At 45.9% G+C, this 20,059-nt stretch overlaps 1 protein-coding gene across 15 annotated transcripts in view; it reads left to right on the top strand.

The window, feature by feature from the left end:
• Positions 1–8,040: 8,040 nt before the first annotated feature.
• The window catches only part of dlg1b (discs large MAGUK scaffold protein 1b), a 123,639-nt gene continuing 111,620 nt past the window's right edge, over positions 8,041–20,059 (top strand). For 5 of the 15 annotated variants that reach the window (XM_054743717.2, XM_054743707.2, XM_054743701.2 and 2 more), the window contains exons 1-4: positions 8,042–8,723; positions 9,644–9,775; positions 14,066–14,229; positions 16,072–16,143. In XM_054743717.2, coding sequence (XP_054599692.2) covers positions 8,705–8,723; positions 9,644–9,775; positions 14,066–14,229; positions 16,072–16,143 — 387 coding nt within the window. In that variant the 5' untranslated portion in view covers positions 8,042–8,704. Of the gene's footprint in view, positions 8,724–9,643; positions 9,776–14,065; positions 14,230–16,071; positions 16,144–20,059 lie in introns of all 15 variants that reach the window. The other 10 variants (XM_015956446.3, XM_015956445.3, XM_015956444.3 and 7 more) reach the window with 3 other exon arrangements.

The raw sequence follows: 20,059 nt of genomic DNA, 5'->3' as shown, positions 1-20,059 counted from the left end.
AGAGTATGTCCCTTCAACATGATCACAGGATCACCACCCTCTCCTCAGTCAGCTCTTTCTACCAGCTCCACCTTTCCCGGGATCCACTGATTACCTTTCTAATTCCTTTTAAACTTCCTTTTCCTCAAATTTTTTAATCACCATTTTTTACTTTTCTCACTTTTATGATATTTTTAATTCAATTTTTTATTCTTTTTCGTTTTTTTTAAGCGCCCCATGATTTTTATCTGGAGAGGTTCTTCTAGCTCAGTGGCCTAGTGGTAGTGTGTTCGCCCTGGGACTGGGAGATCAGGGTTCGATTCCCGGTCGGGTCATACCAAAGCCCGATACGTCCCGGCTTCACACCCAGCTTTAAGGGGTTGGACTGGGGGTTAAACCACCAAATCGCACCCACCGCTGCAGCTCACTGCTCCCCCAGGGATGGGTTAAGATGCGAGCATCAATTTCACTCATGTGTGATGATGACTATGGGACTTGAACTACTATTGGAGATGGTCCTTTAGGAGACGTCATGTCCAGGCCCAATGTCCCTGTGGACATTATTCATGGGACAGCATCACTTTACTGATAACTAACATTTTATAATAAAGAACAAATACAGAACCCAGACCCATCAGAACCGCGCTGGTAGAACCCAGATTCATTAGAACTGGCCTGATAGAACCCGAACTGGGCTGGTAGAACCCAGACTCATCAGAACCAGGCTGGTAAACCCCAGATTTATCAGAACCGGGCTGGTGGAACCCAGAACCGGGCTGATAAAACCCAGACCTATCAGAACTGGGCTGGTGGAACCCAGACCCATCAGAACCGGGCTGGTGGAACTCAGATTTATCAGAACCGGGCTGGTGGAACTCAGACCTATCAGAACCCAGATTTATCAGAATCGGGCTGGTGGAACCCAGACCCATCAGAACCAGGCTGGTGGAACCCAGAACCGGGCTGATAAAACCCAGACCTATCAGAACTGGGCTGGTGGAACCCAGACCCATCAGAACCGGGCTGGTGGAACCCAGAACCGGGCTGATAGAACCCAGATTCATCAGAACCGGGCTGGTAGAACCCAGATACATCAGAACCGGGCTGGAGGAACCCATACCTATCAGAACCCAGATTTATCAGAATCTGGCTGGTGGAACCCAGAACCGGGTTGATAAAACCCAGACCTATCAGAACCGAGCTGGTGGAACCCAGACCCATCAGAACCAGGCTGGTGGAACGCAGACCCATCATAACCGGGCCGGTGGAGCCAAGACATATCAGAACCGGGCTGGTAGAAACCAGAACCGGGCTGGTGGAACCCAGATTCATCAGAACCGGGCTGGTAGAACCCAGATACATCAGAACCGGGCTGGTGGAACCCAGATTCATCCGAACCGGGCTAGTGGAACCCAGAACTGGGCTGATAGAACCCAGACCTATCAGAACCGGGCTGGTGGAACCCAGATTCATCAGAACCGGGCTGGTAGAACCCAGACCTATCAGAACCCAGATTAATCAGAATTGGGCTGGTGGAACCCAGAACCGGGCTGTTAAAACCCAGACCTATCAGAACCGGTCTGGTGGAACCCAGATTTATCAGAACCGGGCTGGTGAAAACCAGAACCGAGCTGGTAGAACCCAGATTCATCAGAACCGGGCTGGTGGAACCCAGACCCATCAGAACCGGGCTGGTGGAACCCAGACCCATCAGAACCGGGCTGGTAGAACCCAGATTCATCAGAACCGGGCTGGTGGAACCCAGACCTATCAGAACCCAGATTTATCAGAATCGGGCTGGTGGAACCTAGAACCGGGCTGATAAAACCCAGACCTATCAGAACCGGGCTGGTGGAACCCAGACCCATCAGAACCAGGCTGGTGGAACCCAGACCTATCAGAACTGGGCTGGTAGAACCCAGATTTATCAGAACCGGGCTGGTGGAACCCAGACCCATCAGAACCGGGCCGAGGCTTCTCTCCAGCAGAACTGCTTGGGTCCATCCATTAAACATGAGTCTAAAAATAAAAGCTGCTCTCTGAGTGAAGCCGCTGTCTTTAATCTGGGCCAAACCGGAAGGAGGTTGTACTTCAGATGGACCACAGCGTGACCTTTGACCTCTGCGGGTGGGAGCTGAAGACCTATAACTCGGGAATTTAATAAAACTTGATGAATTGTATTTGCATGAACAAAGAGCCTTCAAGGAGGGAGACAGGGAATTATTGAGGAGTATACAGAAGCAACTGAAGATCAAGATCAGAGACAGCAAGGAGGCATACAGGAAGAAGCTGGAGAACAACCTACAGAGGAACAATATCAGAGATGTCTGGTCAGGGATGAAGAAGAGCACAGGCTTCAAGCAGAGGAAGGATTGCACAGATGGCAGCCTGGACACAGCCAATGAACTGAACAAGTTCTTCAATAGGTTCAGTTCAGGAACCAACCCGGCATCCTCCTCGCCTGTCCCCAGCCAATCAGACATCTGATCCAACGCTTTTCGTTCTTTTTTAAACACAGAAACAGTTTTGTTTACCTGTTTGTAGCTACGGTTTCGCCGACAGCTGCCGGCTTCTTCAGGCTGACGCTGATGGTGGCGCGTCACTTCCTTCTCCGTTTATCTGCGGGCAGCAGAGGACGTTGTCGCCCTCTACTGCCCGCTCTCCCCTCTCCGACGATGCAGTCCCATGCGTGGTCCAGCGTGTAAACTCCGTCGTCCCTGTTCATGGTCCCACATCCACGTCTCCTTATCTCTATTGCTTCCTTGATCCATCTTTTGTATTTTTGTTGTTCGGTGGTTATGATCCGTGTGCTGTCCCAGATGGAGGAACTAATTAAAGGACACATGATGGAAAAACAGGAACAAGAGTTCATAAAAGTGAAAGAAAGACACATAAAGAAGTTAAACAGACTCATAAACAAGAAAAAGAGGGGAGAAATACAAGGCAACTCCACACCAAACTCATGGGTATGTAACATTTCACAATACAAACTAACAGAAGCAGAAGAGAGCATATTAAAGAAAGGTTTAAACTTTGCAGTCACACCAAAAGAAATACCATATGATGAATTTATTGTAGCAACAGAACTAGCATGCCAACAGATCACAGATGAGGGAAAGAAAGCAGAACTCAGAAATAACGTAGTTGGGATATTAAAAAACAGCCAAATTCAACACAGCAATATTACAAAAGAAGAACAATCAGCCATGACAGCTTTATCCAAAAATGAACAGATAATTATTCTACCGGCAGATAAAGGAAGAACCACAGTAGTTATGGACAGAGAAAAATATAAACAACAGATGAAACAGATGCTAGAAGACAAAAATACATATGAAATACTTAAAAAAGATCCAACAGAAAACATTAAGAAAAACATGAAAAAATTACTGAAGCCACTGCACGAAAAAGGCAAAATAACAGAAAAAATGTACAAACACTGGATTCCCACAGCAAACATAACACCAAGAATATATGGAACACCAAAAATACACAAACGAAACACCCCACTTAGACCAATAGTTGACAGCATAGGTACACCAACATACAACATGGCAAAAGATATCAGCAGAATCATCAGCCCGTTATTAGGAAATACAGACCAACACTGCAAAAATAGTATAGAATTGGCAAAAGAACTAAAGGAAATTACAATAGAAGACAACGACATACTCATCTCACATGACGTCACATCTCTGTTCACAAAAACACCAACCCAAAAAACCATAGACATAGTAGTTAACAGAATCAGACAAGACAAAACTTTACATAAAAGGACAAACCTCACAGCAGATGACATAGCACAACTGATAGGACTGGTAGCTAACTCCACTTACTTCACATACGACAACACAATATACAAACAACTGGAAGGCTTCGCCATGGGTAACCCGTTATCAGCCACCCTGTGCGAGTTTTTCATGGAAGACCTGGAACAAAAAGCCATAGCCACCGCCCCCCCAAACTGCAAAATAAAACTATGGAAACGCTACGTAGACGACATACTGGAAATCATACCAAAAGGTCAAACAGAAACACTAACACAACACTTAAACAATATTGACGACACGGGCAACATAAAATTCACTTATGAGTTAGAAACAGAAGGCAGCATAGCATTTATGGACATGAAAATCACCAGGCAGACCGACGGGACCCTAAACATAAACACATACAGGAAACCAACACACACAGACCAATATCTATTATGGACATCAGAACACCCCACCATACACAAAATGTCAGTAATCAGAACATTATATCACCGAGCAAACATAATAACAGAAGAGAGAGACCGTAAACAAGAGGACAAACACATACAACACGCTTTAAAGACCTGCAGATACCCGACATGGGCAATAAACAAAGGAAAACAACAAACAAAAACAGAAAGCAAAGAACAACCCAAAAAAAGAACCAGAAACCCAGAAAGACAAGAACCAAAACCAGTGATAACCCTACCATACATCAGAGGCATAACGGAAAAAATAAGAGCAACAATGAAAAAACACAACATAAACACACCAACAAAGCCATACACAACAGTTAGAAACAGATTAGTACACCCAAAAGACAAAATATCAGCTGGACAAAAATGTGGAGTCATCTACGAAATCCCATGCAAAATATGCAATAAAACATACATAGGAGAAACCGGACGCCAACTCAATACACGGACAATAGAACACAGAAAGGAGTGCGAGAAAGAGGCAAATCGTAAACACACAAGAGCAGCAAAAGAAGAAGCAGAAAGCACAATAAAAAAGTCAGCCGTAACAGATCATTGCTTAAGAGAAAACCATATAATGGACTGGGACAGCACACGGATCATAACCACCGAACAACAAAAATACAAAAGATGGATCAAGGAAGCAATAGAGATAAGGAGACGTGGATGTGGGACCATGAACAGGGACGACGGAGTTTACACGCTGGACCACGCATGGGACTGCATCGTCGGAGAGGGGAGAGCGGGCAGTAGAGGGCGACAACGTCCTCTGCTGCCCGCAGATAAACGGAGAAGGAAGTGACGCGCCACCATCAGCGTCAGCCTGAAGAAGCCGGCAGCTGTCGGCGAAACCGTAGCTACAAACAGGTAAACAAAACTGTTTCTGTGTTTAAAAAAGAACGAAAAGCATGGATTTACAAAGACACAGCAAGAACACACCTAAGATCTGATCCAACATTTTCCTGTCACACGCCAGCTCTTTTGTCTTCTAACACAGTCATGGACTCATCTGGTTCTATTAATCTGTCTTCAACCAAGTCAGGAGATGCTGCTGCCCCATTTACCTCCCCCTCCCACCTATCTGTCTCTAGAAGTCAGGTGAAGAGGCAGCTGGAGAGACTGAACAGGAACAAGGCTGCAGGCCCAGATGGTGTCAGCCCCAGGGTACTGAAGGCCTGTGCAGAGCAGCTCTGTGGGATTCTGCAGCACCTCTCCAACCTCAGCCTGGCCCAGGAGAAGGTTCCAGTCCTGTGGAAGACATCCTGCCTTGTTCCAGTTCCAAAGAAAACTCGCCCATCAGTCAATGACAACTACAGACCGGTCGCCCTGACATCCCACATCATGAAGGTCCTGGAGAGACTCCTGTTGGTCCACCTGAATAAGCAAACTAGGACATATCAGGGCCTGCTGCAGTTTGCTTATCGCCATGGAGTCGGAGTTGAAGATGCCATCATCTAGCTGCTTCAACCAACCCACTGTCATCTGGACAAAGCAGGCAGCACTGTGAGGGTCATGTTCTTTGATTTCTCCAGTGCATTTAACACAATCCAGCCTGATGTACTTTGCCAGAAACTCCAGAAGACACAGGTGGGGGCCTCAACTATCGCCTGGATTAAAGACTACCTGACAAACAGACCACAGTTTGTGAGGCTGAAGAACTGCACATCAAACCAGGCAATCAGTAACACTGGAGCACCACAGGGCACTGTACTCTCACCATTCATTTTCACCCTGTACACCTCAGACTTCCAGTACAAATCAGAGACCTGTCATCTACAGAAATACTCAGATGACTCTGCAGTTGTCGGGTGTATCAGAGATGGAGAGAAAGCTGAGTACAGAGAGCTGGTGGAGCGCTTTGTGGCATGGTGTGGAAACAATCATCTGACCTTGAACGTGAACAAAACAAAGGAGATGATTTTAGACTTCAGAAGAAACAGGGTGGAGTCAAACACTGTTTCCATCATGGGAGAAGAAGTGGAGGTGGTTGAGGAATACAAATACCTTGGAGTTCACCTGGACAACAGACTGGACTGGAGAAAGAACAGTGAAGCTGTTTACAAGCAGGGACACAGCAGACTGCACTTCTTGAGGACGCTTAGGTCCTTCAATGTCTGTAGCAAGATGCTGCACATCTTCTACAAGTCTGTTGTTGAGAGTGTAATATCTTCAGCCATCGTCTGTTGGGGTAGTATCATCAGAAGCAGGGACCTGAAAAGGCTCTACAGCCTAATAACAAAGGCTGGTTCTGTTCTGGGGACGACTGTGGAACCACTGGAGGAGATAATGCAAAGAAGGATTCTCCAGAGAATCAAGAAAATTATGGACAACCCTGAGTATTCTCTTCACAAGACTGTCCGACAACGGAAGAGTGTCTTCAGTCAGAGGCTTCTTCAGTTTCGCTGCAACACTGACCGCTACTGGAGATCCTTCCTGCCAACAGCCATTGTAATATACAACAACTCTTTGATGACTTGATTATTATTATTATTCTGAGCTACTACAGCAATCAATTTCCCTCTGGGATCAATAAAGTGTTTTTGAATTGAATTGAATTTTATTCTCTAGTCTTGTTGACTTCATCCTGCGCGGCTGTTCAACGTCTCATCGATACAACATCAAAGACTTTTAAAGTTTGATCAGCAGCAAAAACACCTACAGAACAGGTGACCTGGTGAACTTTGACCTTCTGGAACAGTTCTTTTTCAAAATCTGATGAGGAGGTCTGACTTACTTTAGATTCATGAGCAATTTTTTTCTGGTCTAAAGTGGAAATGTCTTTAATTTCAAAGGTTCTGGTCTTTTAGAGGTTAGATGTTTAGTGTTGTGATCAAATGTTAAAGGTTAAAGCGCTCTAAGAAAATAATCAGTGACTAGGTCAGAGGGATTGAAACAGTTAAAAATCAGCGAAAGAAGACAAGTTAAAAACCTTCAGAAGATCTGGAGACCTGAACCAGAACCACCAGGTCACAGCAAGGGAGACTAGAAAGAGTGACTGGATCAGGAGTTCTGGGACAGATCCAGAATAGATGCTGCAGCATGTGAATTTCCCCACTGTGGGATCAATAAAGTTTATTCTATTCTGTTTAAATGAAATTAACTCTGAAGTTAACCGGCAGGCGATGAAAAGGAGAAGCGGGTTGTGTGATTTGGTCAGAAGCCTGACCTGAGCAAGGACCTGACCAGAAACCAGAAAAGCATTAATTATAGCATGGACATAGTTCTGACTTTAGAAGTGGGGACACACATCTAAGATGAGGCACCCGCCTCAACCCAGATGAGGCGGGTGCGGTGCGGTCTATCACTGCCTCAGTGCCGCTCTCTTGGTCCGTCAGGCCTCTTTCAGAAGCGTTTTCCCAACAGGATGTGTGGATGAAATACGTCTCCACCCATATGCCTGGACTCTCACTTCAATATAATGTAATATTGTTTTTAAACAGCAAAAAGTGCAGGGGACAAGAATTTATTTGGGAAAGTTTGGGGGGGGGGGGGGGGGGGGGACATGCCCCACCTGCTCCCCCAAAACTACATCCATGAATTACAGAGAGCATCTCAAATACAGATTTTTGTCAAAATTTTTTTAAATAAAATGATATAATAAACAGTTTTTCAAAAAGTACATCTTTGGAATAAATATGCTTTGTTTTGAGTGAGTTTGATGATCAGAAACTTTATTTATCACACACACACACACACACACACACACACACACACACACACACACACACACACACACGTAGGTGAGCTGCATCACTGGGCGCCCAGGTTGGGGGGGGGGGGGGGAGTGTCAGGAATCACATGGTTTACGTTTCCAGCTTCCTGAGACGCCATTTTGGAGGAAAGTTTGGACTTCGTGAGACCTGGGGAGGTGCAGGGAGAAGGAGAAGAGGAGGAGGAGGAGAAAAGAGGTGGAAGTTTGACACGAATGCAGCTTCCAGGCTGCTCGGAGGCTCCTGCGGAAGCGTGCGGACCGGGGCGGGGCAACTTTAGGTGGGCCACCAGGCTGGACTTTGAAGTTTGGGGCTTTTCTGGATCAGATTCTGGTTCGGTCTCCTCCGCAGCAGGAGCAGCAGCTGCAGTGGTCGTCGGCTCCTGCATGCTCAGCCTGGTTCGCAGCCTGCTCGGACACAGCCGGAGGATTTTACCCGGACTTTGGCGCCCAGCAGGTCCCAGCTGCTGGAGGCTAGGTCCGCTCCGCTCCCGGTTCCCTCAGCGGTCCGCCCGGGAGCTGCACACCGGCGCAGGGAGCCTCTCAGCTCAGAGAGTCGTTCCCTTCAAAGGAGTTTCTGCTTGATTCTTCCTGGAATAATCACATTTTACCGGGAGTCCTGTGTGTTTGACCCGGAGGACCGGTTCTGGTAGTAGGAACTACTTGGTGGGGTGTTTTTTTTGGAGCAGTGACGGCGGGCTTCTCTTGGAGGAATTATCCCCACAGACCCGTCCTGTGTGCGGGGTGTGTGTGGTTATCACGTCCCTAGGTCCGAACCGAACCCGAACATGCCAGTGAGAAAGAGAGGTAAGCCGCTTTCACTTCATTCCTAAAGATCAAGCTAACTGTGCTAACCTGCTGGGACAAACTCGCATTGCGGTTCAGAAACACAAACACACTAACCCGGTTCTGGCTCGGCTTACACACGACCCACACAGCTCGCTTCAGCCCTCCTGAGCCGAACCGGGCCAGCTGAAGTGAGTTAAAGTAGAGCTAGCCAGTTAGCTTGTGATGCTAACTAAGTTCTAAACTGGACCTAAAAATAAACTCCGAACTTAAATAAAATCTTCACAAAGCCGCTTCAGGTAGCACGTGACACTAAAACCAGTAACGTAGGCCCGGTAAACCGGAGGTAACCAGAAGGGACCGGGTCGGTGGTTACTGGGCTTACAGGCACTTAGTTCCTGACCCGTCTCTGGGTTTACCAGAACCTCCCATTCAGCTGGTGCCGACCCACATAAAAACAAAGTTCAACTTTTGTCCTTGTGAGCTTTTATTAAATACGTGTTAAATTGTGTTTGTGAATCTTAGTGAGTTTATTTGTGTTTAAACCAGTTAAACTGGTGATCTGGTTTTAACAGCAGGCTTCACCGCAACCTGCTTCATGGTGTTTAGTTTTTCATAAACAGAATATTCCTAAAACTTGCTTTTTGTTCTTTAATTCATTTATTAAACCTCCTGATGACCTTTGAATAAGACGTGGGTTATCCATAGACCATCCTGTTTGGGAAGTCTGGGCATCAGGTCTGTGTCAGGTGTAAATCCCGACTGAAGCCCAGCTCTGATCATCATCAGATGCTCCTGATGCAGCTGGAACAACTGAGGGGTGTGTGTTTGGAGGTGCTGCTCCTGCAGGAGGTTGAAGCTGCAGAGGATCAGATGTTTCTCTGTAGCTAGCTGGTCTGAGATCTGTTTTGACTCCTGCTCCTCCTCCTCCTACTCCCCAGATGCACAGCGGGCTCTGCTGCTCCTGGAGGAGTACCGTAACAAGCTGAACCAGACAGAGGACCGCCAGCTTCGACACTCCATTCAGAGGGTCATCGACATCTTCCAGAGCAACCTGTTTCAGGCTCTCATAGGTAAGGCTGAACTTTGACCCCAGCCACTCTGCCTGGACCCAACAGAACCAGCAGTAAAATCAGCAAAATTCACACATTTTGAATGTGGATCTCTGTCATGTTCATATTTGTTCTGAAACTAGAATCAAACCACTAGAACCTTTAGAAGAAGGTTTTGATGGTTCTGTGCTCCAGAACCAGAGGCCCTGTTCTAAACCTCACCTCCTACCTGTGATCCAGACCAGAACAGCTGTAGGTGGAACTGTTCAGTTTCTAAAAGTTCACAAACATCAACGCAGGAGAACCAGAACCAGGCCCTGGAGATGCACCAATGGCTTCTGTATTTCTGTGAGAGCTGTAGGACATCTGGTCAGACTGAAGTCCTCCTGAGAACCTTCTGATCATAGAGGCGAAGTCTTCGGTTTGGGCCCTGTTGGGTCAGAACCCTCTGATGTTCTGTCTGCTGGCTCAGGGATTCCTGTCTGCTCTCCTCCTGCTGAAGGAATAGATGAATCCGTGTGTGTGTGTGTGCGCGCGCGTGCCTGTGCGTGTTCTTCTTAAACCCGTCCTGATTCTGCGTGCGTTTGTTTTGTTGTCTTGGCAGATGCTGACAAAAAAATACATTTCTGTCAGAGGCCCCGTGGGCCGAGCAGGGTGTAATCCCTATGTGGACATGATGATTTCCCTCAGTAATCTCCACCCGCCCGGTTTACACACAGCCTCAGACAGATGGCGTCTGTCCAGTTTTGCTTTAGTGAATCAACTTTCAGATTTCTGCTCTCAGATTATAATCTGGTTCTGACAAATCTGGTCCAGCCGCAGGATCAGGTGTGATAATAAACCCGTTTATATGTAAACAACATCTTTAAATCAATCAGCTGGGTGTGTGTGATCGGCCTGGTTCGACACACACACCCAGATTTTCCTGTAACTTCCTCCTAGGAGATTCCCAGCTGCTCCAGGACCAGCTGGCAGATCCCTCTGTAACGATCAGGAGCTGGACCCACTGGTCTGTCACAGCCGGGCTTTTGCTTCCCTATCCAGAGTTAAAATTAGGAACTGTTAGGTGTGTGTTGGGTCCTGCGTTCCATCCCTCACGAGTCTCGTCTTGTTCGGTAAACCAGTTCCTCCTAAATCCTCAGCAGCTTCAGGATCTAACGTCTCACATCAAACAGCAGCGACTGGAGATGAAAGGTTTAAAACGTCCTTGATGATTATTCTGAGCTCACACACACACACACACACACACACACACACACACACACACACACACACACACACCTTAACCCAGCAGCCAGTCCTTTGTGTCGTTTTAACGGTTTTTCATTCAGACTAAAAGCGAACCGTTAGTGAGAGATTCTGATGTTTTCTGGGTTCTGGAGTCGGTTCTGATCTGGTGGGAGTTGAACCGCCTGTCTGAAGCCCGTTGACTTGTAGGCGGAGTGTTTTCCACGTGGATCCGTGTCTCTGGTGCTGCCGGGTTAGGACAAATCTCGGGCTTTGGACCTTTATTTGGAATTAAAATCATCACACCTGGTTCTGCTCCTCAGATGGGTCTGCTCTGCTAGAACTGGGTCGGGTCTGTGATTATTGAAGGTTCTGGTTCAGATCTTGTCTGAAGATCAACAGGAATGAGTCTGACTCTTTTCTAATAAAATGATCCATTAGAACCGTAGAACCCGTAGGGACGGTTCCGGGCTTGGAGCTCGTGTTGCTTCTGCAGAAACATCTCAGCGTTCCTCGACTCCTCCAACCTCTTCCGATGAAAATCCTCTTCCTCAGGAACTATAAGCGACATGAAACCCGAGTTCTGGTTCTGACCCATAGCTGATGGTCCTCGCGTGTTCCGACGTTCCCTTCATCTGCTCGTTGCTGCTTCTGTTTCCTTGAAAAGTTTTTAGACTTTTTATGATTCCCAGAATAAATCCCTGTGACCTATGACCTTAATCTTGCGACCACCAGATTTGAATCCCGTCGATCCGATCAGGCTGGAGGAATAAAACCGTTCGGAGCGTTTTTCATGTCTGGAATTCTGGGATGGAGGAACCAGAAGGCTGGAGAAGATTCCGTAGCCTAAATGTTTGAGGGTGAAGGAGCGGGTTCTGCTTGGAGCCTGGCTGGAAAACCGAGCCTGGAGCAGCTTTAAAGGCCAGCGGTCTGAGAGGAAACATCTGTGCCTGCTGGCGGTCAGCTCCTGCTTCCATGGTTATTTTAGACGTTCCTTCTCTGGAAGCTCTGAACAGAGTCCAAAAATAAAGAAGGCATCGGTGCTAAAATATCCCCCTGGAAAGACTAATTATCTCCCACAGAAGGGAAGGGAATTACGGGAATCATGGGATTCAAATTCTCCCTGAATTTACCTCCAAAATCCCACAAACAGGAACTTCTGGTTTAAAGATAATTGGCTCATAACGATTTCACTTCCAATTAGGGTTGTCACGGTGTGAAAATTTAACCTCACGGTTATTGTGACCAAAATATCACGGTTTTCCGTATTTTTTTAAACGTGCTACATTTTCAGACAATTAAATAAACCCTGTATATCAGGAAAATATTGTCCTCAGTTTGTGTCAAAATTTTGCCTAAAACGTGTTATTTTGTAATTATGTTGTTTATTTGTTTACATTTTTTCCCTTTAGTCTTTAAAACACCAATATTTGCCCATAACTTCTTATTTTTTGTCTGCTTGATGTCATCATTTTAAAAATATTAGACCAAATGATACTCAGTACTCAAGTAGCCTTCTAATCAGATACTTTTTTACCCTTACTTGAGTAATAAACCCTATATCAGGAAAATATTGTCTTCGGTTTGTGTCCTTCCAGTGAGCTTTGCAGATGTGGGAAAATGTCATCAGGCAGTAATCATTGTTAAATTCATAATTATTCTCGGAGAGAGACCAACTCTTATCTGCCCCTGGGAGCCCCGTAATGCATAGCGTCATTTCAACATGGGGGTGTCCGCAACACGGTTTTTATGCAGGCTGCTTTAGCGACTCGTTGCATTCTCCCTCCACCCAAATCCTCGGATCACACATTTTAGCTAAAACGCTAACGTTAGCTTGCCTTGCGTTGACTGTAGAGTTGTGGGTGATGGTCACGCAGATGTGTCATGAGATATGAGGCGTTGCTGCCTTTCACAGAAACTTTTTCTGCACGTGCTGCAAACAGGATAGCCGTCTTCTATCAAATGTCCCTCGGCATTCTTCAAATATCCCAAAAAAATGCCCACACTTCACACTTTGTCTTCTTTGAGGGATAATAAATGTCCTGAGCGCTGCCGTCTCCTCCTTTGGCCATTATTTCAGCTTTAGCTTCAAGAAAGTTTGGATTTTAAACAACAAAGTGCGCATGTGCCGCCTGCAACTTCAGCAGATGATACAGTGGCTGGTAAGGGTCACCGCGCCTACACCACAGCCACGGTAATCCACCGAGATAATATTTTTTTTTTAAAACAAGACGGTTATTATTATTGTCAATTTTTTTATTGGGGTTTACCGCTACACCGGTTACCGTGACAACCCTACTTCCAAGCAAATGAATCAACTTTGAATGGTTAAATTTAAGTGAATAGAAACAATTTTATTCTTAAAGCACTACAGGAAGTAGAAACCGTTGCTGTAGAGTCTAAATCTGAAGTTTCAGATGAATATGTTCAGATTCCCTCATCCCAATCCCGATTAATGTGTTTGAGTTCCCAGCAGCTGCTTTTATTCCTAAATAATTCCCGTTCTGATAATGTAATCCTCTGGTTCCCATCATCTGGGTCGGTACGGGTCGGGTCAGCAGAGAAAAGAGATGCTGCTTTTTCTTTTTTAATCTTTATGAAATGTTGATCAGGAGCTGAAGAAGACTCCTGTGGTTCTGGTGCTGACCCAGTTCTGAGGTCTTGTATGTGCAGTATGTGAATCGGTACCGGTCCAGTTCTGATCAGATTAGTTATCAGTAGTGATGTCCCAATACAACTTTTCACTTCCGACACAACACCGATATGGCAACCTTCAGTACTGACCGATACCAGCAGGAATGCCACAGTGATTTTACTCATTCGGAGAACAAGAGCCGATTACAGTAAGTATGAAAAAAGTGACACTTTTTTCTTTACCTTTGTTGCAATAACTGTATTTATATGGGAGGTTTTGATGCCGCCCGATATAATCTGATTGTTTTTGGGCCGATATCGATATCAGAACGGGACTTCCCTAATCATCAGGTTTATGGATTCCAGACGAGTTTCTGCAGCTTTCAAACTTTTAGTTTATGGTCTGATTAAAGCATGTCCCTGTCCCTGTCCCATGCTCTGTCCTCCCAGATATCCAGGAATTTTACGAAGTGACCTTATTGGACAGTCAGAGATGGGCGGAGTCTTCCAAGGGGGCGGACCCCATGGCGCCTGTCCACCTGTGGGACTTCCCGAGTCTTCAGAGCACAACGGTGACCTCGGAGACTCTGCCCAGCCTTAGCACCAGCATCGAGGTAAGATGACGAAGAAGAAGAAAGAGCTTTTCTATAGCGCCTCTCAAGATAAAAGTCACGAGGCGCTTAAAGGCGTAAGAACAGATCGGTCCTGCTGGAACTGGTCGGAACATTCTGGACTCAGGCGTGTTTCTCTCATGTCCCGGTTCTGAAGGTCCAGTAGATGCACAAAGAGTTAAAGTAGAAATGGATAAAACTAGAATTTTAGATAAAGCAGAACTGAAGCTGCTCTAACAGAACCGACTCCCAAGTTCTCCTGTGAGGTCCTCAGGATCTGATCGGACAGGAGAAATGGGTCGGTACCGGTGGTTCAGACAGAAACAGCGCCTGGTCCGGTTGGGTTCTTTGGGGTTTCCTGGTGTTTTCCCAGCAGCTGTTCCTGATGTTCCTGTGTCGGTTCTTCTTGACCCGATTGGGTTGGTTCTTCTCTGGCTCTTGGTTCTGTTGTCGCTCTGAAAGATGGAGACGTCTGGCAAACCCTGGATGGTGAGGAGATGTGGTCTGCTACTGGTTTTACTGGTTATACCTTAGTTTTGGTCTCGATCCTCCAGAGACCAGACTGGGCTTAACGGGGTCGTCTCCATGGGAACAACAGGGAAGGTCACAGGTCCGGTTTACGGGCTGCAGACCGCACACTGATGGTGATAAATTAATAATAAATCTTTTCTCGGGTTATGTCTGACTCACTCGTCTGTAGGTCAGAACATTTCTTTACTTCCAATGGTTTGGTTCTGCTTCGACTCGTTTTGGTTGGTTCTGTTTGCTTCAGTCAGAATCACGAAGAACCCGTCTGTTAGGATCCAAGCAGAACCACAAGCTGGATTCTTTCTCATATGGCCATGAAGTTACGGGATTATCTGGGAGTTGGAATCTAATCTGGAAAACATTAATATTCCTAGTTTGAGATTATTATGTGATTATAATCAGACGTTGAAGGAGTTTAACCCAGAGGTAAGCCGAGGTCGCATCTGGACCCCCCTGGTGCTCGTACACACTGCACATCTGGGATGAGAGGATTATGGAAGTTTCTGTTTCCTCCTCTGATGTCTGTCAGTTGGTTCTGGTTTCAGGTCAAATGCGTTTTTAAATTGTGTTTTTTATTGTGGAGAATCCAGAACCGCCACCAGAACGTCCACCAGAACCACACCTCCAAGCTTTAATCTGTTCATTTGATTTCATCTGATCCGGTCTGCAGCCTTTCCTGTTAGATTTATTATCCATTTACTTGATCAGGTTCCCAGAACCAGCCGGACTCATCCTGTTTCGTACCAGGCTGCAGTAGGTCCGGCGGTCTGGATCCTGCAGGATTCAGGTCTGAACCAACAAACGGGAAACTTCTGTTAATGTTGGAAGTTTTAATCAGCAGCAGAATGTTTGAATGGAGGAATTCTGGGAATTCACCAGCAACTGTCCTGGGTAACCTTGGAATACTTTTCACTGTCCAGATCTCCTGGTCCAGTCCAGAGTGATATACGTAAATAAATGGGAGCTGCAGGTAAAAACAGTCTAAAGATCCAGTTTAAACTGGTTTTTCTGTCAACACAAGTCCGGCTCATCTCTTGAGTTAGGAGCCTTTAATACCTTAATGACTGAAAGGTTCTGAGTTAATATCTGAAAGGTTCTGGTACCAGGACCGAATCTAAAGTCCAAGGAAAACCTGCAGCGTCTGGGTGAGTTCGGATCCAGAACCAGTTTAAAGGATTACAGTAAAGTCTGGACTGGATCAGGGGTTCTGGTCTGGATGAGGACTCCTGTGACCCTCTTGATCTAATGTTCTGACCCGGTTTGTACTGACTGCTGTCTCTCTCTTCTCTCTGACCGTAAACGATTGCCCCCCTCTAGGACTCCCCCCTTCTAAATGAAATCCTGAACACGTTGGCCCAGGCCAAATGCCCCCCCCACCATGACGGACATGTAAGTACCGGACCTCTGCTCTTGGAGGGGGGGGTGTCATCCAACTTCGCCGCATGTCCCATCCAGTCCTCTTGTGCTACGGGTCCATCAGAAGGGGTTCTGGGTTCTGGGTCGGGTCATCCAAACAGTCTCAGGGTGTTGCTGTGGTTTCCTCAGAACCAGAGAGGCGGACTTGGATTTTTTTCTGTTGCTCCGCAGAACCTCTTTCTGGTTCTCCAGAACTTTCTGGGTTCTTCAACGTGAAACGAGCAGAGACACATTGAGATGGTTTGTGGGGCGTTTGGGGGTAATTGTGCTTCTTGTGAGGCGTTCAAGGGTCATGGATTATTGTGCTACGTCTGAGGTGTTCAGGGGTCATGGGTCATTGTGCTTCGTGCTTCGTGAGGCATTCAGGTGTCATGGGTCATTGTACTTTGTGTGAGGCATTCAAGGGTCATGGGTCATTGTGCTTCATGAGGCATTCAGGTGTCATGGGTCATTGTACTTTGTGTGAGGCATTCAAGGGTCATGGGTCATTGTACTATATGTGAGGTGTTCAGGTGTCATGGGTTATTGTCCTACATGTAAGGCGTTCAGGGGTCATGGGTAATTGTGCTTCGTGAGGCGTTCAGGGGTCATGGGTAGTTGTGCTTCATGAGGCATTCAGGTGTCGTGGGTTATTGTGCCATATATGGCTGCAGCTATCGAATATTTTAGTATTCGAGTATTCTTTTGAATCTTCCATCTATTAATTGAGTATTCTACTTGACAATGTTTGAAGTGAAACAAGAATATGGTCTGCTGCTAAAAATATGAAAATAAAAATGATAAAAGGCTCAATAATATATATTAAATTGGTGTTGTCTAGTTCCCTCTTTCCCAGCTGATATTTATAGTTCATAAATATTTTATGGAACATTTGACTCGCATTTCATCCACATTTTAGGTTTGTATTGACCTCATCCTAGTCAAAATAACATATCTAAAAATACTCGCATTAAGCAGAATTTAAATTCTTTTCATTAACATGTTTAGTAGTAAGCTAGAAATGCTAATATTTAATTTCTACTTGTAACAATTAACTTGTGATATATTTATTTTATTATGTACGGGTTGGCAACATAATCTAGTCTAAATTGTGTTGAAATATAAAAGTGTTGGTGAATTATATGCTACAACAGCTTGACTTAGGCTTCTGCGGCGGACGGAGCAGACTCGTAGCAACAACCTGACGGTAGCTGCAGAGGCTCTGCCCCACACCGCTGCAGATCCACACATAAAAGGGATGATGGGGATTTTTCTTCCGCTTGTGGAGTTATAAATGATGAATGATAAATGACCTGCATTTGTATAGCGCCTCTCAGATTAAGGACTCCAAAGCGCTTTACACTACAGTGTACCATTCATCCATTCACACACACATTCACACACTGGTGGTGATAAGCTACGATGTAGCCACAGCTGCCCTGGGTCGCACTGACAGAGGCTAGGCTGCCGAGCACAGGCGCCGCCGGTCCCTCCGACCACCACCAGCAGGCAACGAGTTTAGACGTTCACAACCTTCAAGTTTTTTCTGAACCTCACTTGCTCGTGGGAATGTTATCCGCTAGCTTAGCATTAGCAATTATGCTCGTAGTTTAACTCTTCATCCCAAACTTTGGACCGTGTCTGCCTTTTACAATGGTTTCTGTCTTTGCTGGTTTCTCTATTTTCCTCCACAGCACCTAGATCACCACATCATGCTCCAGTAACATGCGTGTGGAGCGCACATTTAACGAAGCTTCGAATCAGTAAAAAATGAATCGAATCATTCAATGATTTGTTTCAGCCCTAGTGCTTCATGTGAGGTGTTCAGGTGTCATGGGTTATTGTGCTACATGTGAGGCTTTCAGGGGTTGTAGGTCATTGTGCTTCATTCATCTTGGTTTATGTTGCCAGGTCTGAATAGTACACCACCTGTTTTTCCAGCAGAACCAGAACCACAAACATCAGGTCCAGTTTTTCCTCCCGCTGGGAGACGAAACCTTTTCCAGCTTGACCAGAGGACGTTATAAACTCATGAGTGAATAAATCCTTTCTGTGAGTTACGGCAATCCATGCATGCAGCTGTGGTCACCATGGCGAAGCTCTCTCTTTTTTTTTTTTTTTAGAAAGTATTAGGGATGTAAGACAATATCCATGCACTGAAATATCACGATTTTTGTGTGATTATTCTGAAACTATATTTAAAAGTAGTGGACTCATTTATGATTGGGTCTACATGTTTAGATGGGATGGGTAACTCTGAGGAGACATCAGCTCTGCTTGCTTCATCCATCCAACAGCGCTAACCACTGCGGCACCCTGCAGTCACCGCTTGTTACATGAAACATCTAAAACTTAGATCATGAACATAGCTGATGTGTTCAATTGAGTGATTCATCACTCCTGTAGAGACTTAAGGAAGGCTGAGGAGACGCTTCAACTGTTGGATTAAGGTGTTGGCCGTCTGAGCAGGTTCTCGAAGGTTCCCGTGTTTCTCTGGCATCATCCATCCTCTCAGGTGTTTGTTAGAGCAGCACTCTGACCTGCTAATGCAAATCACCTGTGTGGTTTTACACAAACATCACCAGTAGAAACTGGCTTTACTGGGATCAGGCAAGGCAGCTTTATTTATAGAGCCCATTTCAAACACAGGGCAATTGTGCTTTACAATTAGCATTAAATAGCACGACAACAAACACGAGAACACAAATTAAAGCTGCAAGCAGCGTCGTTCGGCCCTCGCAGCTCCGCGCCGCTCCGGTCTGGACGGCAGCCCGGGGCACCAGTGCACGTCTGACAGAACAGAAACGTCAACCACCCAGACACCAGAAACCGCGAATGGCCTCCTAGTCCGCACCTCACCCTGACTCAGCATCCCCTCTGAGCTCACCATTAAATTGAATATTAAGATTACGGCGTTACGCCAGAATTCGCCATGGCATCAAAGCCCCTCCCTTTCTGGAAAGCTATCAGATCTGAATGGTCAATACAGCATCATGAAGACAGTGCATGACCTTTGTTTCATGTTGACTAAATTAGAGGGGACAAATATGGGCAGTTCACCATAAAACAATAGGCTTCCTGTAGTCAGGGGGCGGGGCTTAGGTGATGTCAGCTGTCCACATTGTCATTGTTTACAGATATGGTCAATGATCACACAGACAAAGTTCGAAAAAGATCTGATCATGCACATGGGAGTTATTAAGTCAAGTAAAGTAATGGCAAAAGGTCAAAGTTTGAGGCTTAGCCACGCCCACATCTTTCAACTTTTGAAAAATCCGACGGTTGAATTTTTTCCCCTATGTCTTAAGAGTATATAGCAGAAGTTTGAAGGCGATTGGTGAAAAGGGCGACGGAGCATCACTCTCCAAACAACGTGTGCGAAAACCACTAAATCGCGTACTTGGACCAAAATGGCCGACTTCCTGTGCAATGTTGTGCTTGGCTCCAAGAGACTTTTTTGTAGGTCCTGAGACACCACATTAGTGTACCAAATTTCGTAATCCTCAGTCAAAGCATGGCTTGGGGCTGATAGTTTAAATGGTCCTAGAGGCGCTATTTAAGACAATAGGCCACGCCCACAAACTTCAGCTATGGATATCTCTTGGGGCTCAGGCTAGGATCACTTACAAGAAGTTTCGTAGCGCTATCACAATAACTGAAGAAATGAGAGGCAAACGTATTTCCATGGCGTGATGGCGATTTTCGCCATGCTGCCAAAGCCCCGCCTTTACTCGAAACCTGCCAGTACTGGATACCAAGTGACCTCAAGTTGTCTACTGCTATTTGCCAGAGATTATGGGTGATTGGGTAAAAGGAGTCCAATAGGAAGCTGTGGAAAAAAAGAGTGGCGTGGCGAAAGGTCAAAGTTTGAGGCTTAGCCACGCCCACACCTTTCAACTTTTGAAAAATC

The sequence above is a fragment of the Nothobranchius furzeri genome, chromosome 11, assembly GCF_043380555.1.
Source record: "Nothobranchius furzeri strain GRZ-AD chromosome 11, NfurGRZ-RIMD1, whole genome shotgun sequence".
Taxonomy (NCBI): domain Eukaryota; kingdom Metazoa; phylum Chordata; class Actinopteri; order Cyprinodontiformes; family Nothobranchiidae; genus Nothobranchius; species Nothobranchius furzeri.
Note: the sequence above shows the minus strand (reverse complement) of the source record. Positions and strands in the feature narration are given on the sequence as shown.